Source organism: Saccoglossus kowalevskii, chromosome 21 (assembly GCF_978046115.1).
Source record: "Saccoglossus kowalevskii chromosome 21, keSacKowa6.1, whole genome shotgun sequence".
NCBI classification, from domain to species: Eukaryota; Metazoa; Hemichordata; class Enteropneusta; family Harrimaniidae; genus Saccoglossus; species Saccoglossus kowalevskii.
In genome coordinates, this window is record NC_140661.1 from 8,422,185 (window position 1) to 8,449,857 (window position 27,673).

General features: G+C 33.3%; 1 protein-coding gene and 1 long non-coding RNA gene across 2 annotated transcripts in view; one reads left to right on the forward strand and one right to left on the reverse strand.

The window, feature by feature from the left end:
* The window catches only part of LOC100372004 (MYCBP-associated protein-like), a 70,239-nt gene that overhangs the window by 29,623 nt on the left and 12,943 nt on the right, over positions 1-27,673 (forward strand). The window contains exons 3-9 of the mRNA XM_085495008.1: positions 20,868-21,028; positions 22,164-22,332; positions 22,931-23,037; positions 24,900-25,077; positions 25,818-25,937; positions 26,586-26,854; positions 27,419-27,534. Of these exons, the coding sequence (XP_085351134.1) occupies positions 20,868-21,028; positions 22,164-22,332; positions 22,931-23,037; positions 24,900-25,077; positions 25,818-25,937; positions 26,586-26,854; positions 27,419-27,534 (1,120 nt within the window). The remainder of the gene's footprint in view (positions 1-20,867; positions 21,029-22,163; positions 22,333-22,930; positions 23,038-24,899; positions 25,078-25,817; positions 25,938-26,585; positions 26,855-27,418; positions 27,535-27,673) is intronic.
* LOC146729611 (uncharacterized) lies at positions 15,145-20,413 on the reverse strand. The gene is made up of 2 exons (XR_014928045.1): positions 20,268-20,413; positions 15,145-15,179 (listed from the first exon to the last, which is right to left on the reverse strand). It is a non-coding gene; the product is annotated as an uncharacterized LOC146729611 (long non-coding RNA).

Here is a 27,673-nt window from a genome sequence, read left to right on the forward strand (position 1 = left end):
TATATTTTTTTTTAGCCTAGGCCACCTAACAACATTTTGAGATATGATGGAATATTTCTACCATAGGAACCAATTGTAAACTACTCAAAAAACACATATTTGATCAAATTTTGAGGTTGTTTTGTGGAAAACTTAGTTAAGTAACCCAACAGTGTTGAACATTACAGTAACCTAACTCTTATTGCTGGATTTCAAGGATTTCTGAGTAATTTTTTCAATGGTTGAAAACTACCTTAAATGTAGTTGTCAATGTCAAATAATAATTAAAATTATTGTGGTTACTATTTCATACTGTTGGCTGAGCCAGATGTGGACAACTTTCCTCAAACAATCATATACAAGTAACTAATCAGTAAAAACTATGCTTTATGCAATACCTGCTATGTAAATAACCATATATACCGTACACTAGGAAGTGTAACATGACAAAGATTTCAAAATGAGTGCAATTTGGCATGCAGCTGGAGTCCAAATATTATTTTACAATGTGTAGCCCTGCACCTGTTTACCATGGCACTGACACAGACTTCCTGAATGTGGCTCTGCATGAAAATTTATGGAAGAGATATGTGTTAATATTTATATTACCGGTATATAAAGTTATACTAGGTGATATCTGCCCCATTATCAATGTCTAATTCAAACAAAGGAATTATGTCAAGGTATAATGGTGAGGTTGGGGATGATGCCTGATCATCCACCTGCATAAAGCTTATCAGGGCCTATACTCCTGGCATTTATCTTTGTGCATGAATTTCAGTGTTATCTAATACTTATATTCTATATTATGTTCAGTGCACAATCAAAATTGTTCAAAATATGATTTTGCTATATATTTTTGCGATTAAAAGATGTCAGGGCATTCATGAGCATGTAATTTTGCAATTAAATCACTGTAATCTACTGTCTCAACCTTTTACTGTCTTAACCTTTTCACCACCAGTTCCCTCTTTTCATCACAAATTTATAAAATAGTCCCGTTTATAGTCTGCACTTTCCTTCAGAAGATTAGGACAAAAATAGCGAAATTTTTTGAGTAAAAACTGAAATTGACTAAAATTTTGTATGTTGGCTCCATTATTAGGGTTCATTTCCAGAAATATCAAAGAATATAAGAAAAAATGTGGAAAAATTCAGGTGAAAAATGTGGTGGTAAAAAGGTTAAAAACCCCACTAATAAATTTCAGGATTTTTCCTGGCTCAACACATAATTCATGAAAAATTGTGTCATGAAATGAAAGTGGATTACAATACATATTACCTGAATTGCATGATGAATTCATGTGGAATTGAATTGAAATTGATCAACCTATTATGTTTCACTTGATATATGCTGTTATTGATATCCAGGTATCACAATGGTTCTATCATGGTTCCATATTCCAACAAAATTCAATATCTTGTTTCACCATAATACTGTACATGTACGTATAATCATTGTGACTCTACTACTTTGATGATTGTAAAATAACATGGTGATTATGGTTACCATGACAACATGTCTGGCTGTAATGCTTGAATGACTGACAATTGCAAAAACAGTAAATGAGATGATACAATGTATATGTATGACCCTTATTAAAAAGTCATGTATCCTGGTATTTTTTGGAGTAATAATTGTCCTATGACATCAATAATTTTTAATACAATTCTTGAACTTCTTCAGTTTCTGCCATGTTAAACTGTTTTTAAACTTTATTAAAAACTGCTCGCATTTTTAAAGAAATAATAGAAATTATTAATGAAACAAATATTGTGCTGTCATGAAATGCCACATCACTTAATTGTCAAATTTGCAAAAATTCAAAGTTGAAATTTTAGATTTGTTTAGGCTTGAAAAAAGACATTTCTAATAACTATTGACAAATTTAATATACCCAGTAGTTATTTATAAAAAAAAAGTCTCAAATAATCTAATAAAAGAATGAAGGAAAAGTAATTTATTTCTAGATCACATAACTTTAATCTTTTAAATATTTTATTTCAAACAAGTATATAGTACTAATAACCTGTTTCTGCATAATGATTTATACCGGACATTGCATTGTATTTGTATGTTTTATATCAACAATGTATTAAATCAATTTGAAGGAATACTGCCTCAAGGAGGGAATTAATGTGTAAACTGTACTTTGGGTTTTCAATTTCATGATTTCATCCAATTTTTCAATTTGTTTTTAAAACACTTGTCTGCTTCAGACCCATATCTTTCACTTAACGCTGTAAAATAGTATGACAGCTACATATACAACTCAAAGTCTTTGTGATGTAATATTTCCTTCGGCTATATTTTAGCACTACTGAGCTATTTTGTTTTTTATTCAAATTGATTGTTTTGTTCAAAGTTATATTCTGAGATATCACCTGACATATTAGTATGAATATGCACTAATTGTGAGAAATATGCTCTAAACATTCATATTTGAATGATTTTTAGTATGCTTAAATGGTTTTGATCATTTTGAGCTTCCCATTTGTTGCTTATATTTGCTATAGTGCTTTTAAATTGGGCCATTCCAGTTTATATCTGCACCCTCCTGTTGATGTGGTTGGATTTCCAGCACTGTATGATGGGGAAAATACCACGGAATTCCAACTGTATATGGAGAAACAGAATCTGGAAATCCAGACGAGTATGGAAAAATTTCCTGGAAATCCAGGCAGTTATGGCTACTAAATAAAATATGGCCTAGTTTATCTCGCCACAAACCGGTTGATGAGGTTGGATATTTTGAATAATAATTTAGAATAGAGGTAAATCTTTCTGTATTCACACATGTTGAGGAATGTCTTATTTAAATAGACAGTGTCCATTGGTTGTTTGATTGTGACATCATGTTACATATATACTTTTTTTTTTTTTTTTTAAATATTTTTGTGCCAGGCGACAGTTCTGGACATTGAGTGTCACTGTTGTCTCTTCTGACTTTTTTAGTCCCCGTTTGGATGCAGTCCGAAAACGGGGACTTAATGTTTTGACCTTCGTGTGTTTGTGCGTGCGTGCGTGTGTGCGTCCGTCTGTGCGTGCGTCCGGACCTTTATCTTAGAAATGCCTGGACCAATCACAATCAAACTTCACACATACATCATACATGATATTATACATATTATATATATTATTCAAGATGGCCGAATGGCGGCCATTTTTGTGCTAAAAATCATCAAAATCAAGCATTTCTCGACTGTTTACAGATGGATTTTGTTCAAACTTGGTATATACATTAGTCATTGTAGGACCTTGTGCACATCATTTTGTTTTACAATCTGATTCAAGATGGCCGAATGGCGGCCATTTTTGTGCTAAAAAATCCTAAAAATCAACCATTTCTCGGCTGTTTACAGATGGATTTTGTTCAAACTTGGTATATACATTAGACATTATGGGACCTTGTCTTTTTTGTATGTGCAAATTGCAAGTGCTAGTGCTGACACATAGTGCATTTTCTCCACAGAAGTCATATTCATGTTTGGGACTCCATGACAGGGCTGTGCGTCAACCAGGCTCGGTCGAACACAAGCACCTGCGGACCTTAACCAAGGTTCCCCCAAAGTTGCATTCGTTAGTGAATGAATCTCGGCTAGTGGAATTGGCCTTCCCATTGAGTCTGTGGCACACTCACCCAGGGTAGGGGTCAACCCTTTGATATTCAGTCTATGGTAGGATTTGAACTTGGGTCTACCGATCATGAGTCTGAAGCGACAACCACTATGCTACCAGTGATCGTGTATACTTGTCAGTAACATATATTAACTGTGCTAAGTCTGTCACTGTACAACTATAAAAACACATCATGTCTACAAAGCTTATTAAATGCAGTTGACATAATCATTTATTGATTTTAATAGTTTACATAATGCAGTTTTACTGAAATGACAATTTTCTTGTGAATTAACGTAATAAACATTTGGCTGACATTGTTAAGATGGAAATAGTTATTACATTCGGTCAATGATTTAAAATCAGTCGATATATATCAAACAATGATATAATATTTGCATGTATTGAATATGTCTCATCTCAGCCTTACTGATCGATATAAATATTACAATATGTGAAAAACTTATATATATATTGTGTGACACACATATTATGTTTCGGCTTCAAACACAACAGCTGAAAATAGAATTTTATGGGCTGCTGATTTTAAAACTTCAAAATTTGCAGAATATAAAATGTATAAACTAGTTGAACATGTTAGCTACTGAAAGCCAAAATGAATGGGAAAAATACGTCATAAACATGTGATGTGTTATTTTCGATAACTTGAAAGACATCCTTTAAATGAAAAAATAATAATTCTTGTAAAATTTCTAAAATTATTCAGAATTCTGAAAATAATCAAGATTTTATAAATTCCTTTTGATAGCAAATTTAACGATTTTTTGCTCTGCAAAAATGCCAAACTGCAAAAAATTGTGTCACTTGCCCCAAAAAATTGTGTTTACAGTATTTTACTTAAAACAAGACATATTGTACAAGTGCTTTGTGTTGTCTTTAAATTTTGACAGTTACCTGCTCATGTGAGTCTGACCACATTTAATAGAAGATCTTGTACATGCAATCACTTTAGAAAATTTTATTCAACCAATTAAACAATATACCAACATCATATTGCCCACGAACTGCTTTGTTTGAAACATGCATTCTGAGTGGACATTCCAAATTGTGAAATTTGAATGAGATTCTCTATGAGAGTTGTTCTGATCTATGTTCGGCTTTTACAATAAAACAAAATCACAAAAACTTTGGTATTGAGAGGGCACCCATGTTCAAGGCGAAATTTGATAAAATTGTGTGTATTGATAAAATAAAATGAAAAGAGAAAACATTTAGTCAAAAGCCAAATAGATAAGTCTTTAATCTAATCAAACTGCTTCCAGTGTCAATTCACAGATTATTGATGTTGATTTTTTTTTCAATTATGTTTCTTATGATGTCACTCAGATACTGTCTTGTGCAATATACTCTGCATTAAGTGTATATTACAATGTACTGCACATACTTCATAATCATAAGGTACTTCTCAGATCACCTTTATAATAACTACTTCAATTTCCTTTTTAGAAAATTGAAAAAAAGCATATTGTAGCTTGTTCAGTATCACTTCATCACTTTAATGTCTGTTAAAATGTCACTATATATATCACATGTTTTTGTTAATGGTTCTAGCAATTTAGTATAAAATTGCAGTTTCAAACATTTCAATATAAGCTCAGAGAAGAACATGAATGGTGGTATATAATGTCAGTCATTTTCTAAAGTGGCTGCCATACCTCATACATGTATAACTGTCATCAACAAGGGTGATGCATAAATGGCATGTATATATATCACCAGCTGCATGTAATAGTCACTGTTTGCCACTTGTATATTCAGTAAAAGACATTTATTAACATGAATATACTAGTATATTCAATGGTATTATTGGTATATTGCTTTTCTCACATTTGTAAATTAATTAATCACAAAATTTATTTTAGTAAATCGTAACGTGTAATGGGCCATTCCAGTTTATATCTGCACCCCCCTGTTGATGTGGTCGGATTTCCAGCACTGTATGATAGGGAAAATACCCCGGAATTCCAACTGTATATGGAGAAACAGAATCTGGAAATCCAGACGAGTATGGAAAAAAAATTCCTGGAAATCCAGGCAGTTATGGCTACTAAATAAAATATGGTCTAGTTTATCTCGCCACATACCGGTTGATGAGGTTGGATTTCCAACAGTATGACTAAAAAAACTTGGAATTCTGACTGTATATGGTAAAAAAATTGGGCCAGTATGAAATAGTTATTACTGAAATTAGATAAGGATGGTGGCACGAATGAGCTCATCAACACCGTGAATCAGGACTAGTTTGAATTTCCATTATCAAATATAAAATTTTGAACTTGGTAAATTAGCATATGATGAGAGTTATATTTGGAAATCCTACACTGTATGAGCACAATGGAACTCATCAACACCATAAGTAAGCATCTGATGTGAAACTTATTATTTTTAAATCCAACCTCCAGCCAAAATATAGTATAGTGTGCTTGAAAAATGTAGATTAGCTACTCAACTTGCACAAACTACTGATAAATTTAAAACATCTCTTGAATTTTTATAGTATCTTGAAGAATTGTCCATCTGTTCATCTACACACTGAAAGATGTATGAGCATTATTGTTCATGGTGTTATCTAAAACTAAAAACCAGGGACATACCGCGATAGAGATGAACATCATTATTAATTTAATTCACACAGGTGGTTTCAATGACTAATAAAAATACGATGTCAATTTAATATTATATGACAATAGCAAGCAGGGGAAGGAAAGTAGCCATCAAACATTATACCCTTAACACATGTACACACACACAGCGAAAAACTTAATATTGTTAATATATTAATAATATATTTAGTTACTGATGCATACAAACTAATTTTATGATATGCTTGGCATTTCTAGAAAATGTCATTGAGCTGTGGACTATAACACTTTTAAGTAGGGGTGGCTATCTTGAATATAATTATCTCTATACAATGCAACTCTTTATCACCTATGAAATAATGTGAAAAACTATCTTGTGGAATTTTAATTTGTACAAATAAAATTTTAAAAATAGTACTGATAGAAGTTTAACATGTTGACATGTATGTCGTCTTATCGAACCCTCTTATGAAATGTGAAAAATGAAGTACTCCAATACTGTATTGTCATATTGCTTTGTGCATGCTCCCCTACTATCATTTTATGGAATGTTCCATGAGTTGTCCATGCGTGTATGTTTATTTGAGTGTTTGTCGTTTTCTTTGCACCTGAGTCCAGTCGATGTGAATTACTACTTCGGTACATCAAAGACTAAAACATACACCAGTATTGCGATATGTCAACGTATAAGTCTTAGCATGAACACCTGAGCGCAGAGTACTACACAGCAAAGTACAAAACGTGTACCTTGTTAAGTATAGCAGACAATATGAAGAACTTGTACATGCTGATTTGAAAGGAACAACAAAATTCATTTACGTGACAACAGTGGTGATAGAATTCAAGAAGAAGACATGGTAATTGCATTACTTTGGTAAACTCTTTCATCATTAGTCAAGTCGCCATTGTTATAGTTTTCAGAAGACAATAGTCGTCCTGTGTATCCGCTACATAATAATAGAACAGCTTTTTAATATCATTTTATGGCTCTGAACTACCGTATATCATCAATTGATTGAATTTCATAAGGACTTCAGCTGTGAATCTCATCACATGCCAGCATCCCTCACTGCTCACTAGATGTATTGCATTGTATTTGCCATTATTGAGACTACTAAGGACACACAGAATTCATCAATTCCGTACTGATATCTTCCTGCTCAAGTCATACAAAAGATGAATCAGAAGATTATAGGTTACCTAGCAACAGCATTACCAAATGATGTTAAAGTTCATCTCTGCAAAAATAACTGAAATTCAAATCTTTGGGAATTACTATTGGAACATCACAAAGCTTCATCTAGCCAATAAACATCGATTAACACAGGTGTTTTTATTGGAAATCATCAGAGAATATGCTACATTGTCAAATTTAATACGCTTGTTAAATTAGTTTCATGCAAATATGTGGAAATTATTGCAAGTGCCAACAATAGAAAAAGAAGATACTTCTAGTAACGAGTCAAGTTCCAGAAAAACATCTCTTCAGCTTCCAAAGAGTCCATCAGGTAGTAAATCTCCTAAAAGCCCTGGAAGTAGGAAACCGCTCGCATCACCCCGGAAAACCTCCACATCACGAAGTGCTGGCAGTAGTCGTGGTTCAACGCCATGGAAAAAAATACGAGGAATCACGCTTATAAGTGGGTGAAATTCAAATATCGTTATAATCTCTTGATCTGTGTACTTAAAATATATATTTTCACTATGCTGCTTTCCTACATTATTGTATGAAAGTTTAATACATTCCATTCAGTAAATGTGATGTATAGTTCGTGATGTGGTATGTATTATACTAGCATATGGCCTGCCTTACAGTCTTCTGCATAGCAGGCCATCAATTCATCTAGTAATTAGTTTTCAGATGTGGCAAAAATGTACTGTTTTTTTTCATTTTATTCTTTTCTTCTCTAATAATAATGACACCAAATTATTTTATCTTTATCATAAGTATTGTTTGAGCAACAACTTATAATTACTGAACCATTTCTATGTGGTTATTTGCATTATGACCAGAGGGGCATGAACTATGGTTAGCAGATGGAGTTCAATTTCAAAGCTAAAATTTCTAAAAATGCCTTGGACTGATCGAAATTACAAAGAAAGTATTGACAGGCATCAAGGCATTTGGGTGGGCCCTGAGGCAATTGTTCCCACAGCCTCTGTGAATTTCAGCCCTGCCGCAATATTAATTAGTTCATCAACATCTATGTAATCATAGTTCTGTTCATTTCAGCACCATTTCTATGTGGATATGTGCTTATTGGCATTATGATCAGTAGGGTGTGAACTTTGGTATTCTGATGCCATCTAATTTCATAAACTTTGGTATGCTGATGGAACCCAATTTCAAAGCCAAAATTTCTGAAAATACCTTGAACTGATTGAAGTTGCAAAGAAAGTATTGTCTGCATCAAGGTATTCGGGTGGGCCCTGAGGCAATTGTTCCCACGGCCTCTGTAAATTTCAGCCCTGGATCAATATTAATTAGTTCATCAACATCAAAGTTATGATCATTTCAATAGTAAACTCTTTTCAAATAATGTTTTACAATAGTAAAATCACTAAATTTAAAAAACAAACTGTTATGTTTTGAATTATGTTAAATAAAATATTTATTTTGCTCTCTAATACAAAAATATTATTCTCTTCATGTTCAAAAGTAATCGACTAATATTTATAAATATATAATGAATGTCCATGGGGATTATATTTCCCTTTCTCTCTGACTACTGTCAAAATTATATTAAAATAATATTAAAGATTTATTATCCAAATACTATCATTTATTAACATAATTGCAATTTGTATTCTTAAAGCAACAGTAAGGAGATTTTTAAAGACCCTTTAACTCACTGATTCTTCTGAAATACAATACACCCTAGGACATCAATGAAAGGGAGCTTTTTTATTGTTGTTACGCTTCATTGCCTGAATTGTTTATCTCATATTTTGAGATTACCATTTGATGGTAAACAGTGAATGTTTGTTGTAATCAAAATGTTATAATAATTTCCAGTGTTATAAAAATTTACTTATAAATGAATACCTTATCATATATTTTTGTCTATGCTTATAAATTGTAATTCTAAAAATCAGTGAAACATTTATTTATTTGTTAAATGAAGAAAACCAAACATTGTATTTTAATCAGTAAATGTCAGATAAATTTATTTTCACATATAAAATTAATAGAGAATATCTTACTCCAAGCTGTGAAAATGATTCATCGACCAGGTTTCGTGACCCACTTATAAAATGGTCTAAACAATTTCTCTGAAGATGTCCAGAAAACAAATAAAAATTCCTTCCTTAATCTTAGGAAGTGCAGCTAGGAATTATCGGCTAGGCTCAAAATTAACAAAATGCAAATTATTCTAATTCAGACAACTCGCTCTAAAGATCAATGGTCTGTCCCTGGGAAATTTAATTTTCTATAATTACAATGCCGATAATACAAGATGAAATATATTAGTTTCTGATGTCAGTAGCTTTAATAAAAAACCTAAGGTACACAATCCAATAAAGTAGTTAAAATTCCATTATCTTGACATGTAATAATGTATGTTTTATTGAGTAACTTTGCCTTCATTGACTATTATAGCAAGTGTAGATATCGTTAGATGTATGTCTGTCTGTCATCCAAAGCTGGAGATAACACTTATTTGTTCTAATTGTGCAGTTGTATATCATCACATAAGCCACTTAATCATCACCCCTATGCAGTACCTTTTCTGTTTAGGCTGAATGGAAGAACAACAATTTTATTTCAAATATTGTTGTATTTTATCTTGCTAGGCACAGGTACTTGGGATAGGTATTCTCCAACCTTGGTCAATGTATAGGCAAGTTTTCAATTTCAACTGAATATTGGGTCATCTTTTAGTCCAGGAAAAAAGTCTGTTTCTTGTTTCCACTCGCTTGCCAAATTAATGTGCACCTGGAACATTTTTTGGGGGGTAAAAATGCAAAATTACAAGTTTTGAGCATAATCTGCAGTGAAAATTCCTCTTATTTCAATCCCCCAAATTTTTTTTTTCGTGGCATCCCCTATCTTCCCCAAGTCATGTCAGTAAAAAAGAAAAAAAAACACACAACCTTGCGGCCTATTTAAATGTGGTGTTATAAAATTATCAAGATTGCTGCTGTATTTTTTTTTTCAAAATTGTTAAAATGCAGAATGAAAGGCAGTGAAGTATATTTCGAACACACCTTATATCACTCTATACTCGGGGGCGGAGCTACGTCACGGACGTTCTACGTTGCTAAGACGCGCACCACTGTACCACATATTTCTATGGGCTCTGTGCGCGCTGCTGTGGAACGCCGGTGGAGCCGGTGAAAACTCGAGAAAACAACACAAACTCAACTTTGAAGTAATCCTGAACAACCAAATTCATATATGTTACACACGTAGGGCTAATCTTGTTACACTGTTCAGGGGACTCTCAACAACCATCGCAAAGTACCGTTTTCTGCGAGTTTTTGGTCTTTGTTTTCACTGCGAGGGTTGCCAGGTGGTAGAAAATGCCCGGATGTCCGCCCCGAGAATACATTGAGGTTCATAAATCATTCTTTCTGTGATCTGATGTGTTCTTTGTACAGTGGAGAATACATAATTTTAAGAATTGTCTTTTGTAAAATGAAGTTCATGAGGTTCATTTCACATGACACTTGTATATTATTTCTTTACTTGTTTGTTAGACTATTTAATCCAGTTGTAATTGACTTCTCAAATAGCGCCCTCAACTATAAAGTTGGAGATCACAAAATTGGACACTAGAGGGCGTGAAACAAATGTTCTGAGATTAAAACACTTTTTGGGGCTGGTAAAGTGTACTTTCCTATGTAAGGTAGTCAGTGTATGATCAAAATGTGTAACCAGTGTGTAACCAGCTCATCTGAACATATGCACACATGATATACTAATTAGTTTGTGCATTGCATTGTGGGTAATCACAAGTCTTTTGCGTGCCTACATTTTTCTGCTCTGAATACAATCAATACAAGATTGTCACTTAATTAATAATTCACCTGCTAAATCGAAACTCAGTTTTATTGAATTCTGAATTACAACATGTTGGTTGTCATGACTGCAGGTAAATGATTTGTGTTATGCTTCAGTTGACAAGGTTAGGTTTGGGTTATTAATGGTGCCCCCATGGAACTGAGGTTATCATAGGTCAGCGTGTTATAGACTTATTGTGCAGTCAGTATGTTACACCTACCAATTCTAATGTTTGTTGAAAACAACAGACAGTGAACAAGGAACATGCTTAAAACACCATCCAGTCCAGGTTCTCGGAGGCCAAGTATAGGTGACTGTATGTTTTTTGTTTTTAGAATTTCCTGGTTTATGATGAGTTGAAATAGTTTCTGTTTATGCTTGTAGTGCAGTTTAAATTAATGAACATGCAACAGTTGACTAGATACAGCCAACAGGTGCATGCCTATATGTTATAGGAATGCTACTCCACTTGAGTGCCTTATCACAGATCAGTGCTATTGGTACACTGGTACATCACTGGACTGACTCAAATTGTCTCTATTTTAATGGACCAGTATTATGCTCAACTGACACATAGTGACTCTATTATGGTCCAGTACTTTACTAGACTGACATGAAATGTCTCCATTATATTATGAACCACTACTTTTACTGGAATGACATGAAATGTCTCCATTATATAATGAACCAGCACTTTTACTGGAATGACATGAAATATCTCCATTATGGTCCAGTACTTTACTGGAATGACATGAAATATCTCCATTATATAATGAACCAGTACTTTTATTGGAATGACATGAAATATCTCCATTATGGTCCAGTACTTTTACTGGAATGACATGAAATATCTCCATTATGGTCCAGTACATTTACTGGAATGACATGAAATATCTCCATTATATAATGAACCAGTACTTTCACTGGAATGACATGAAATATCTCCATTATGGTCCAGTACTTTTACTGGAATGACATGAAACATCTTCATTATATAATGAACCAGTACTTTTACTGGAATGACATGAAATATCTCCATTATGAACCAGTACTTTTACTGGAATGACGTGAAATATCTCCATTATGGTCCAGTACTTTACTGGAATGACATGAAATATCTCCATTATATATTGAACCAGTACTTTTACTGGAATGACGTGAAATATCTCCATTATGGTCCAGCACTTTACTGGAATGACATGAAATGTCTCCATTATATAATGAACCAGTACTTTTACTGGAATGACATGAAATATCTCCATTATGGTCCAGTACTTTTACTGGAATGACATGAAATATCTCCATTATGGTCCAGTACTTTACTGGAATTACATGAAATATCTCCCATTATATAATGAACCAGTACTTTTACTGGAATGATGTGAAATATCTCCATTATGGTCCAGTACTTTACTGGAATGACATGAAACATCTTCATTATATAATGAACCAGTACTTTTACTGGAATGACATGAAATATCTCCATTATGAACCAGTACTTTTACTGGAATGACGTGAAATATCTCCATTATGGTCCAGTACTTTACTGGAATGACATGAAATATCTCCATTATATATTGAACCAGTACTTTTACTGGAATGACGTGAAATATCTCCATTATGGTCCAGCACTTTACTGGAATGACATGAAATGTCTCCATTATATAATGAACCAGTACTTTTACTGGAATGACATGAAATATCTCCATTATGGTCCAGTACTTTTACTGGAATGACATGAAATATCTCCATTATGGTCCAGTACTTTACTGGAATTACATGAAATATCTCCCATTATATAATGAACCAGTACTTTTACTGGAATGATGTGAAATATCTCCATTATGGTCCAGTACTTTACTGGAATGACGTGAAATATCTCCATTATATAATGAACCAGTACTTTTACTGGAATGACATGAAATATCTCCATTATGGTCCAGTACGTCAATGGACTGGTGTAAAATGTCTTCATTCTATAATGAACCAGTACTTCACTGGACTGATGTGAAATGTCTCCATTATGTTCCAGTACTTCACTGCAGTGACATGAAATGTCTCCATTATATAATAAATCAGTACTTTACTGGAATGACATGAAATATATCCGTTATGGTCCTGTACTTCAATGGACTGGTGTAAAATGTCTTCATTCTATAATGAACCAGTACTTCACTGGACTGATGTGAAATGTCTCCATTCTATAATGAACCAGTACTTTACTGGAATGACATGAAATATTTCCATTATGGTCCAGTACTACCGGTACACTGAAGTGACATGAAATGTCTCCATTATGGTCCAGTACTTTACTTTACTTGACTGTATGAAATGTCTCCTTTATATAATGAACCAGTACTTTACTGGACTCGCATGAAATATCTCCATTATGATCCAGTACTACCGGTACACTGGAGTGACGTGAAATGTCTCCATTATATAATGACCAATACCTTACTGGACTCACATGAAATATCTCCATTATGATCCAGTACTACTGGTACACTGGAGTGACCTGAAATGTCTCCTTTATATAATGAACCAGTACTTTACTGGACTCACATGAAATATCTCCATCATGATCCAGTACTACCGGTACACTGGACTCACATGAAATATCTCCATTATGGTCCAGTACTTTACTTGACTGTATGAAATGTCTCCATTGTATAATAAACCAGTACTTTACTGGAATGACATGAAATATCTCCTTGTTAATGTATGCTTTAACAAAACTACATTTTAGTTGCAAATTCTAAGTAGTATGTTGACCAAAAACACTAGAGAATACATTTTTTTTTTATTTGACACTTTGATGTTTAATAGCTTTGTTACTACACTGTATACCCACAAACATCAGTGCTATCAAAGCCCAGACTATTAAGTGACTTTTGACTGTAAGACGATATATCAATATACACAGGTAATGGGATCACATAGTTTGAATTGATGCCAGTACAATGAACATGTACATACATGTACAAGTATTTCATACTGTATATAATTTTGCTTGCTGGAATTATAAAAAAGACATAAAAGATGCTCAAGTTCTTTATACTCCGATGAAAACCATATTTGTCTTTCCACAAAGCTTAAATTAAATACTGACCCACAAAAATACCCTGTTGAAGTATTGCGTCTTAATATTTCACTGTGTTTAATGATACCATTATTGAGCTGACTCCTGATGTACCTGTGCGCTCATAACTCGTATCCGGAAATTTTAAAGCATTGTATTCGCACTGACTCAATAAATCATTGTAAAACCATACAGCTATAATTCAGTGGTTACTAACACTAGTGTTTAACACATACTGATTGTACTTCTTAGCAACAAATTTACCCACAATGCCATATTGGATTTAGAGTCTGTTACTGCTATGCTTGATTGTGTACTCCAATAGTACTGTACTTGCTCGCAGCCATTATCCCACCTAGAATCATATGATTCCTTATGGTTTAATTAAATAATGAATCACTGTTTAATTAAATAATAGTTACTGATATGAAAATGTTTAGGTAAATGCGGATTAGCACATGCAATATTTAGATATACCGGGTTGGCAAACTAAGCTACTCTAAATCAGGTAAATGATGAATTATGCACAAGGCTTAGACTATACTGGGCATACCTGTGATATACCTGTCACTGTCATGCTAAAGTTACTAGCTAATTAAAACTACCGGGTATACAAGTATGGTAGTTAGTAGATAGAGGTGGCAGATACAGTCCAAACTTTTATCTTAGTGTTTGTATACTGCAAACATTAACTTGATAACAGATATCTTCTTTGTGCCAACTCAAAAATCACATCATATTTCAAAATCTCAAACCCAACAGTGTTTATCAGTTCTTGCTGTTTTACTATTCAGAGTGTCATGTTCATAAGTTCTTACCTTTTGTAAGAGGCTTGTACTGTCTTCTTTCTCTTCTATACTTTTTCAGTGAAGGAAACCATCAGCATTTAGCTATCTGTAATTGAAATAAAAGATTATCTGATTTTAATTTACATACATTAATATTTAAATATTTTATCACATGTATGCAAATTTCATGTGATAAAGCCATGTGATATTTTCGATATCACACCCCACACTTTCTTGGCAACGTTACTGACTGACCATCTCATTTTTAAAATGTCAAAACATTACTTCTTTGGCAACTAGACCCTGTATATTGCCAAAATGGAATTGGGAGAATTAGAAACTGCAAATTTACAGACGTCTCAGACTATTGGTATATAGCCAAAACATTCAAATTTACCATGTTTCAAACAGTTATTACCAAAATATATTATTTGTTTCATCCACAGTGCCACTCGCAGATCTCTCATGAAATGTGTGATCAATGTGTTGCTATTACAGGACAATTAATATATTGATGACTCCATTATTTATTAATGGCAGGCAATAAATTGATGGTAAAACTGTGTTTGAGGGGCGGTATTCCTCTATGCTGGATGAATTACTGTAATATACTTTATTTTAGCTGGAATTTATCTTTGCTGAAACGACTTTTTGGGTATTTTTGGGAATTCATTTTCACTAATTTTGACAAGTTGAATGTAAAATATAGGAAAAAAGGTATAGTCGCTGGATTTTATTTTCACTGAATCATACTTTCAGTCAGCGCAAATAGCGAAAATAATGTATTTTACAGTAATAAGCTTAAGACATGCATGCAAACTACAAATGTGATATTAGTTTCTGTTAAGGAAATAGTTTCAAAACAGATACATGTAATGAATAGAATATCAAACTTTGGGACCCATGATATCAGATTTATTAAACTTGTATCATAATTGTTTACATTCATGTTCCTCAGAACATTTAATCTGATTTCATGGGTCACTTTTTAGAAGTAACTGATCTTTTCACACATGATTGTGATGAAAACATTCAGATAGATTTCAAAAGTAATATTAAAAACATTCAAGTACCTGTTGAAAAGTTTTCCAGCATTTCGTGAACGGCTTGCATTCACTTATGACTTGGGTTTACCAAAGTAACTGTTATAACTCTGTCAGAGTTGCACACTTTAAAAGTTAACTAATTTAGTTTGAAATTTGAATAAATACAATGCAGCATGTGTGTATAATAGATTAAAAATGATAAAAAAAAACAATACATTTCACAATCAAGTATCGGTGGTTGTTTTCACCACAATAGCTCGTATTCCTCACCCTGGTAACATTATTCACCTTGACTCTGGTTGCTGTGGAGTTTACTGGATATTTTTGTGATTTTGTAGTCCCTGATTATATTGACTCTATCACATCTCCAAGACTTCACTTGAAAGTATTACCTTGACTGGTGACTAGCATTCAATGGTACATGGCATCACCTAGGGAGACCCAGTCACCCATGTCAATTCCAACTCAACTCTATGACTTAATGTAAATACTGGAGGTGTGCATCTCATCAATCTGTACCTACCTGAAGCAGCGTCAATATCAGGTTTTCATCATTGACCTAATACGGACTCATGAACTATTTATATTTAATAAGTGGGTGTGTATTTTGTAAAATAAATAGATTGACACACATTCATACTCAAATAACCACAATTGAAAGAGTCAAAAAGGTATGGAGAAAATATTAAATTGGTGAATTCATGTTGTGTCAAACTTTACAAAGACCATGGAGATGATTGACTAGATGTCTCACCTGAATTTATCAAAATAGTCAAACATGATTTCAATCAGTCTAAGATGTTATTTGGGCTTTGAAGTTAGTGCCCTCAAAACACTACAAAATCGAATAAAGGTATTTAAAGGTATGTAAAAAAGGTGAATTTTTAAATCTTATCCAAAAAAGTCACACAAGTACTAATTGAAAACCAATAAAGCCAAAAGTTTTAAAAGGTCCCTGCTTTTTTTTAGCACTTAATATGGTATTTTTTGTGGTAACTTTGGTATACTAAAACTGCCTATGAACTCATTAGAATAAAAGAACTAGCATTGTGTTGACCATTGTGTTACTAAGTTAACAGGTTTTTGTACATATACAATACTATATTGTATATAACCACATAGTTACCTTCACATAGCCAATCACCCCTGAAATTGATAGTCACAGAAATATTTAATTATTGTACACCTCTCAACAATAGAGTAGCAATCATCTGTTCAGCCGGTGTGTAACGCATGTCACTTGTCAACCTGGACAAGTTACAGCCCTGACTATGTAACAGAATTCATACCTATTGCAGATTCTATTAGCTTATCATCTGATACTTCTAAGTTTATTATTCTTTTGTCTGTGTTCATAAAGTGTGTAATTAGGTAGTGTGTGATTTTTAAAACTCAACTCTAGATAGGCATCATAAATAAATGGCAATGGCTAATTATTTGCAGTTATTTACACGACTGAGCTTTGTCAATATTTGTGCACCGACTAGTGTGAATATTTGTCCTGGCAACAAGGATGAACCAAGCACTCAGTGGAATAAACTATTATGTTATAGGGGGTGATGATCGGTTCATAGATGTTGTGATTGATTTCATGATTCATAGAAAAATCATTGATTTTTATTGAAAACTTTTTTCATAAGTATTTTGACTTCTTTCTGAGTGCTATACTGGTGTCAAATTTGTGTAATATTATTTCAAAGAATTGGTATCCCAAAGCAGGAGTGATGCACACCCCTTGTTTTTTAAATGATACACCCTAAAACTTTGATGTGTTTTTTATATCCAATCTGAATGTAATGGACAGTCTATAGGAAGTACCTAAGGAGACTTAGCTGGATTACAAACTGGTCATCGCGCTCTTGGACAAGATATTCTCGGATAATAACCTTATCACCCTGCATAATACTGAAGAATCTGAATCAGAAACTGTGTCCTTGTGGTTAATTTCATCATTGATATGATTTGCTTTGCATTCGTCGATACCCAGTCAACACTTGTACATTGAAGTCACTCGTACAATATGGTATATATGGTACTTCATTGTCGAGTGGGTTTATTAGACGTACACCTAGACCTGTGAACGCTGACTTGACATACCGACATCACTGACTCTTGGCAACCCAGAACACTCAGAATTATCTGCATATATATACTGCTTATTTCAGGACCAAAATTACATTACAGTTATCGTTAATATTTAATAATTATTTAATTATTGTGAAGTGAATGCTTAATTAGATTATATTTTGTAATTATACTCTCAAGAAAAAATGTTATCCACATTGGACAACCTCACCTAGGAAAGCAGCATTGGCTTTGTTCAAAAAACTTAAATGTCAAATCTGTATTGTTACTTCACGAACATATTCTTTTTAAATCAGTTTCTTATTGTTGTTTATTTATCAACTGTTAATAATTAGTTGAACTGACAGAGTATCAGGTTGGTCAGTATCCAATTTAGTTTTTCATGTATAAACCACCTGTTAACATCGAACATTTTACTTGTCCATCTATAACCAACTGTTGTGGAGTTAGTAGTTAATACTTTTAGTGATACTGAGTTTGCTTGACTCAATTACTCTACGCAGCCAACTGGACTGAACACACTGACATAGTGACTATACTGTACATGGAATTCCTGTTATTAGCAAAATGTCTAAATCTAAGTCACCAACGCGCCGACCAGTGTCACAGGCATCTGGTTCATCTAGTGCTGGTACTTCCAGAGGATCACGAAAATCCAGGGCAAGATTTGGTTCAGCAGTTCGATTAATATCATCAGCTAGTATGTATATAATTAAACTTTCATTAATAATTTTCTAGTACATATACATATTTTTCTTTTTTATATACGCTTTTTTTCCAATGTTAAATACTGATTTCACAAGATTTAAATGACAATTGAACAAAACTGAATTTAATATCAAGAATTTTCTTAAAATCAGGAAACTGTAAGCATCATTAAACATGGGTTTTAATTCAATGTTCAATTCAGTTATTTTTGATACATTGTAATCCAGTGTTTATATATATTTAAAAACTACTCTGAGGTTATTTTATTGGTCGATGCAACCCTGTACTGCGTGAGAACATACATATGGCAGCCTTATTAAATACATGTATAACTTTGTAAGAAATACCAGCCCAAAAGTGCAACTCAGTACTACAGTACTAGTGTATTGTCTACCTCATATAAACATATGGTACACATTAAACACATAGAGCTGAAGCCTCCTTTCATGTGGGCACCATATATTACATTTCATATTCGTTAAGGATCACCTCCATCTTATACAAATACCCTGGTTTCACTGTACTAACTCTACTACTAGGGGTGTGTTTAATAAGAAAAATGTTTGCAAGCTCTCCAAATGCTTTTTATAATAATAATAAATAACGTTCGTTTTTTGCAGGCATTACATAGCATTAGCTAACAATGCTATGAGGCAACTCACTGGCGTAACAAAAAAAGACAAAATGATTAAAAACCGTTTTGTGCTACTAAAGGCACTTTAGGTGTGTGTATGGGTTATTTGAAATAATCATTGTGTTAAGAAAGAAGGGAGTTAACCCACTTACAGTTCTATTCATTATAGTATACAAACGGTAAATGCACTGTTAGAATACAAACACTTTTCAAACAATCACACACCAGATCAATCAGTAGATGACTTGTTTTCCATTCTATACCAGATGCAGTGCAAAAAAATTAAATGAAAATAGAGCCAAGGTCACCTAATGTTAATACCAAAATTTATGAAAAATGTTTTAAGCTATTTGAAACTGTGAAGGAAAATGTTTAATTCAATTGGGGGCATCTGTACAATGACATTTGGAGATTTCAAACCCTGGAAATTATAGTACCGGGTATACAACTACACACCAAACTGTGGTCTTAAATTGTGTTTAGGATATAGATATGTACGTAATATGGAACTGAATTATTAATGATTAACGTATATACACATTGTTTGTTGTTTTCCATATCAACTTAGTTACAGTATGTGTAGTTTACTCTTTGCTTTTTATAGTGTATGATTACATACTATTTTCTTTCATACCTGTGGATAAAGCAAGTCAATTGATTCAACATCATTGAAACTCATAATTCTCATCAAAAGGATACATGTTAATATGCATATTCTTACCTTTGCTTGTCAGCGCAGAAAAAAAAATAGTATGATAAAACTAATCCAAGTATAGACCTCTGCCTGGCATACATACAGAGAAGTTTATATAAACTAAATTTTCTAAAAAATACACCTTTCTATACCAGATTATAAATGACTGCCACTCCCCTTATGGTAAAAGGTGTACACATCTTTTATATTTGCTTAGCAATTGAAGCCACTGTTGTGACAACCCTATGCAATAGATGCATTCGTATGTGTTTCACGTAGGTCATTCTTTTGTGTTGTGACAATAGTCATATTTGTATATAACACTACCCTTTGTAGAAATGGTACACTCCTTTATCATCCATAGTGACAAGTAGTGTCATAAGCAGTGTCTTGCTTTCCGTTACTGAAGATACCGTATATCATATATACGTTTCTTTTTATCCACACTATGAAGGCTAGTAGCATTCTGAAGCTGAAACACCAAGTGTATAAGGGTAATTTTTGTGAAATTCTTAACTTCTTGCAAGCTAGCGCTTTCTGTACCAAGCTTTGATGGCTGACTCAGTAGTACATCTGTACGTCAATGAGAACCCACACTGTATTCATTTTATTACTATTTGATTTCAGACAAGTTGAAAGGTGCCAAGAAGAGGGATGGAACACCAGAGAAAGCTACCAGTCCCAATCTGTCACAGTCTCAGATGGAAGATGATCTACCTCCATCGAAACAAATCATAAATGGAGAGGATATACAAGCATTGGCCATTGACCCAGATAAACTGAGAGAGGTAAGCAGGAACAGACTGATACAACGGAATATAAGAAAAACCAAGCATGTCAATGCCAATAACAAACTTATTGTGTTTCCTCAATGTAAAAGATCAGTTTTTTTTTTTTTTTTTTTTATGTATGGTTTAGTCAATAGTGATTTGTACAAACTATTGTATTCACAGTTGACAGTAAGTTGAATCATAACAATAGTCTTGTCCATCACAACCCATTCAGTTCATTCATCATGGTTTTGATCCACTTTGTGTGTTCACTAGACAATTTGAGATGTGACTTTGAACATTATGAGTTCACCCCCATTTGAACTGCTTTATTTAATCGCCTTCTGAAATCCTATACAGACAAAAAGGAAGTTTTGCTATTTAGCAGGCATATTTGGTGGTTGTCAAATGTATATCTAGTAATTTGATGTTCAGTGTTTTTTTCTTCAATCATAACTAAATAGCACATTTATTGATTAGGGAAACTGGCTGGTAAATTTACTTTAAGGTTAAGTTACTTTAAAGTTGAAAGTCACTTGATTTGTGTTGGCTGCAACTTCATTATACAAGGGCTTATCTGTTGCTGTTCTAAATCTTCCCTGCCAAGTGATGCCCAGAAACTGAGTAAACTGCATGCACATACAATGAAAAAATCAACCTGTGTAACTGAAGCTGGTATTCTCGTGAGTGAACATCTGGATATTTTCACTGCCTAGCAATCACAGTTGATGAAAACAACAATCGAAAACTCTCAAATCACTGTACTTTGGGCTAGATGTTGAGACTCCTGAACATTGTAGCAGGATTGTCTCATAGTTGAGATTATGCTGTTTTCTTAACTACACCTGTTTTCACCGGCTCTTCGATCCGTGTTCATAGAAATACATGGTATAGTGATGTACATCTTAACAACATAGAGTGTTCTATGATGTAGCTTTGCTTCTAAGAATATTAAAATATAGATCTACAATTCATGAAATACTAATCTTCACTACAAATAACATTATTACTCGCTCAATATCCTAGGAGTAAAAAAAATAGAAACATGAATGTTTTAGCAAATTTTTACATGTGATCTCATTTCTCAATATGTTTATAGTCCCAGAAAAGAGCGATATCTTAATTCAGAATTATTCTTTCATGATTTTTCCAGGTCCATATTCCAAAGCCACCCTCTGCTGAGAGAAGAAGAACACCTACTAAACCAGTAATGGTCAGAAAACATAAACCTAAATCTGAGATTGAGAAACCAAAAACTAAACGAATTACTATAGCTAAACCAGCTCCACCTGATGCACCATTGAAACCAGTCGACTATACAGGTAATTTTAGTTAAACCTGTAGTATTTTATTAGAAATAACACTGTGATATAATCACATACATTGTACATGTATAATATTATTGTTGTATTTATTTCACATCTGTCATTAAAACTAATCGCCAAATTTGCTTGGCTTTCACCATATGGCTTTATGTATGTTGATACTCCTGACAAAAAAATATGGTCATCAAACTACTCTATGCACAAAAAATATGTCAAACACCAAGGGAAATAAAAATTTTCAAGTCATTTACCTTTACCCGGTAGTTCCTATCGTAAAAGGTTTTCTTCATATCTCAAAGTTTTGATTAGGGATATTTTATGAAAAAATCTTATGTTTTCAAAATATGGATAATTTTGGTTGTTTGGTTTTGGAAATTCTGAAATTTTTATGACAAAATTTGTTGTGCTAGGTAAAAATAACCAAAAGTTTAAAACAACAATTATGTAGGTTTTTTGCTTTTATTTAATAGGTTGGATGTCTGTAAATAAACTTAATTTCATTATTATTAACGTTTTCATATTCTTTAAAATTAAAGTTCACTAATCTGAGTTTTCTTGTGTTTTTTTTTTATCTTTATGTGATACCTTTCTACAGGTAGTGCAGGTCCAAGATTTGATGCCTTTGGTAACATCATACCCCATAGCATTCTGGGTAGTGTTGAAGAGTTTAAAGCAGAGGCGTTAAGACAAGGACATTTAGCTGTAAGTATTTGTAATACAACATTGTTCTAAAAGTTTTTACAAATTGTTCTATTATCCCAAAATGTTGCTAAACAGTCAACATGGCCTAAATCTTGTTAACCCGTTGAGCACCATCATTTTTCATGCCAATATTTTCAGGCAACATTTTGCATATTTGTTGTAGTTTCTATAATCTCATTCTTAATTTTAGATCAAATGAGAATAATGCCTGCGTTCAAAGGTTCAGCCCACTTGGCCTTGTTGAACATTCTGTCTAAATTATTTATTTGCCAGGCCTAGTTAGTACATTCCTAATCAGGATGAATTCATGCAGAAGGACTGTAAAGCTGTCGGCACAATGTACCATACTTGGCCTCAGTTCATATACATTTTTGTTGTATTCTAAAGTGTAATTAGTAATTAGCAAGATAGTGTAGTTGTGATTTCAAATTTTAAGCTTCAAAAACCCACATTCTTATTCTCACATTGCCACTTTAAAAATCTGTGAGGCACTATTTTTTGAGATTGTTGAGATTATAGATGGATAATGAGAAATTAACAGCAGATTATGTATTCAATGGTACCCCTAAATCAAATTAATAAACAATAGTCACTGAGTTATAAGACTTTTAAGGTCAGAAACGTAGTAGATATACTTGCCTATTCAAAGGATAAGACTCACTAGGACTCTAAAATGAAATAAGTTGGGGAAGTGGGGAAGAATATCTACTTCTAATTATCATTTTTTAGCTCCGCTGTCGACTTTGTCGAGCGGAGCTTATCATATGAGTGATTGTCTGTCATCGTCTGTCGTCGTCCTTGTCAATGTTTTACTTTTTCGACTTCTTCTTGAAAACTACAAGCCTGAATGCTTTGATACTTGGTGTATATGTACCTTGGGTAGACCTCTCTCAGATTTATTCATTTCATAATGATATCTTCAATTCTCTAATTTTGGTGAATATTTTTGTAATTTTTGGTAAAAAGTGATATTTTCAACTTCTTGTTAAAAACCGCAAGTCCAATTGCTTTGATATTACATATATAGGTACTACATGTGAACCTATCTCAGATTTGTTCATTTTGTAATGATATCTTTAATTCTCTAATTTTGGTGAATATTTTTGTAATTTTTGGTAAAAAATGATATTTTCGACTTCTTGTTAAAAACCGCAAATCCAATTGTTTTGATATTACATATATAGGTACTACATGTGGACCTCTCTCAGATTTGTTCATTTTGTAATGATATCTTTAATTTTCTAATTTTGATGAATATTTTTGTCATTTTTGGTAAAAAGTGATATTTTCGACTTCTTGTTAAAAACCGCAAGTCCAATTGCTTTGATATTACATATATAGGTGCTACATGTGGACCCCTCTCAGATTTGTTCATTTTGTAATGATATCTTTAATTCTCTAATTTTGATGAATATTTTTGTAATTTTTGGTAAGAAGTGATATTTTCGACTTCTTGTTAAAAACCTCAAGTCCAATTGCTTTGATATTACATATATAGGTACTACATGTGGACCTCTCTCAGATTTGTTCATTTTCTAATGATATCTTCTGTTCTTTAATTGAAATGTGCATTGCTAACAGCGGAGCTATCTCAGCCGACAGGCTGCTTGTTTATATAAACATCATCATTTGATCTGGGAGTGTCAGTTACACAGTAGATATATTTGTGTATTGAACGGATAAGACGCTCTAGGACTCTCAGAAAGAAATTGTACTACAACACTTACTGTTAACAAGATTATCAGGAATAATGCCAGTTACCAACGTAAATTCTTAAAGATGTTTCTAATACATAATCATTTCCTTTTCTATTTAAATTGTCAATTCATATTGTTTTATCTTCATCATATTCCTGTATTTAGAGTTATCCTGAGGCAAAAGAGATTGATCTACGTCCTAGAACACCAAGCGTAAAGTTTGAAAAGAAGAAAAGATCATCAGCTGTTCCACCACAGAACCCGTTATTAGATGAGAATAATGCATTGAAGAATTGGCAGCAAAAGATGTTGGACAGAAAGAAACAGCAGGGTTATATATCAAGTATGTATTTTAGTTAAATCATGGTCATGTGATGAGTATGGCATAATAACCAAATGAAGATGTCTTTGAGAATACACAGAGCTTGAAGAGTTGTTGGTACTTTTATCTTATATATCATGCCATAAAAGTGGTATATATCCAAGGCAATTCATGAATGCTCATTAGTGGCATTCACGTTACAGAGCTCGGCATGTGCCGAGAGTCAGAATTGAGTTGGACTTGGATATACCAAAATGTGCATGTAAACCATCAGGAAGAAAATTTGATCTCAGTCCCAAAAAAGAGTCAGAATCAAAACTTGGCATGTGCCGAGATGGATAATCCCCTACTGAATAGACAATTTTGCAGAAATTTCTGCTCTTGTGATAGAAGAGCTATTTTTGGCTCACTTGTCTTTTTCAATAGGTCTGCTGAGTTGTGGTATTGCTGAATTAATTTTGCATTACATACATGCCCCCCCCCCCCTTTTTTTTTTTTTTTTTTTTTTGATTTTAGAATGCTCATTTATTAACAACTTTACAAGTTGAGACAATTAAATACACTATAATCAGGTTTGCTCTAAAAAGTTATGTCTTAATTGCTATAAAAGTTACGATTTAAAATTATACAGCATTTACAGCATAATACATAGTGTGTCACTCATATTTACAATTTTGAATAGATATACATAGATTACATGCCCTTCTTAAATTTCTTACATGTATGTGCTACTAAACACATATTCTTGTCTAAATTTACAGAGTTACTGCAGAAGCCAGTAGAACATTTAGTGATGAATCAAGCTGAGGATTACAGAAAGATACAGGAAGAAAGATACTTGATAGATAGATCTATACCAGCTGTGGACTACGGCAAGGGATGTAAGTACACAACACATGTACAGGAAATGTCTTGATAATGTGTGGAAATTAATCGCTGGCATAATTGTAATCTAATATTTTTTGGTATACTGTACTATGTTTGGTTGAATACTGGAAAGGGAGTAATATTCCCTGGGTTTAATTTCGGTGCATTCAGTGTTGCAGGGATATTTACTGATTTACTGGTTTGTGAAGAAAACAGTAGATTATTTTGTTTACTTTCCACATTCACTGGGTAGGCAAAAAAAAATTGCAGTGAATAATTAAGTCCTAAACAGTATACCGGTATTTAAATCAAATAGTGATTCCCCAACATAAATAAAACGTTTTCAGTCTGGACTAACTTGCTGAAAGTAAGCGCTGATGGTATTGACTCTGTGACATTCTCAATCCCATTCAGACTCACTGATCATGCTATCATTAACCCAAAACACCATCCAAAATGTCAAGGTGAATGTTAGTTTGAACACAGTCGTAATAGAGGGACTGTGGTTTGAACTACCAAATAAAAAACTTATAAATACAAAAAACACTCACAGTAAATGGTAACATTGTCAAAACTTGTATCAAGATTCCCCACTTTATCATAGTGTCAATCCACCATTCTATTCTGAACCACTTAATCATTATCATTAATCTCTCTTGCAGACCGTGTTGGTAGTGAGTTCTGGAAGCAAGTAGAGAAGGTTGGTGATGATATTACTGGTATACAGATGACACTGCTGCAGACTGAGCGAGGATACCCACCACCTATTGAGCATGTTGGCAATCCTAATGTTGTACAGAAAGAGAAAGGTACAAGCTGGGAGTGTGGTAGAACTACACCTGTCAACTATCCATGGAAGAAATCTCAGTATTTACATCATAGGAAGCAGCAGATAGAACAAGTTATGAATGAATTGGATCCACACAAACCTGTAAGTTTCACCAAGCTCGGAAGACTTGTTGAAAAAAATTGTAAGCAATACACCAACAAAAAAATGTCATGCATTGATCTACTGGTGTATTGGAATATATACAAATACACACTGTTATGTGACACTTCCACTGACTTCAGTGATTAGCGCCACCTGGTGGTGGGTTATAAGCTATATGTATTTTGTCTGAATAGAGTACTGTTGTCCAATCTCACATTTTTTAGATAACTTTGTTTTACTGGAGTTTAGGATTTCCTGGCACCGTAGTTTAGTTTCCATGTGCATAAAAATGGGGTCAGTTAATGTTGAATATGTAACTTCATGCAGATATACTACTATATCAGCTTCCCTTTACCTCTGTATTGCAGAATCCATGCAGTTGGACAAAATATAATTTATAACATCTTGACTTCTGTATATATTTCAAGTATAAGTATATGATTGAGGATTTTAAGGAACTCATGAAGAACAAATTTTGCGAAAGTCATTGAGATCCGTGATTTGTGATCCGTGTTGATCACATAATATACTTTGATTTTGGACTGTAATACATTTCTCTTCTAGGAAATGGATTATCTGCAAGTTGTTGGAAGTAATAAGCCTGTGAGACTGAATGAAGATGATGAACAGGAATCTTTACAGGATGCAACTATAACTGAAATGCCAGAAGAAGACAACTTGTAAGTTATTCATAGTACCGGTATACTGTATACATTGTGTGTCTAAAACATTGATTGGTGGCACTTTTGATGCAACCCCAAAATATTTTTTTCGGTTAGGCCAGACTTTTTTTATTCTTTGTTTCTCCAGTTTTTATAA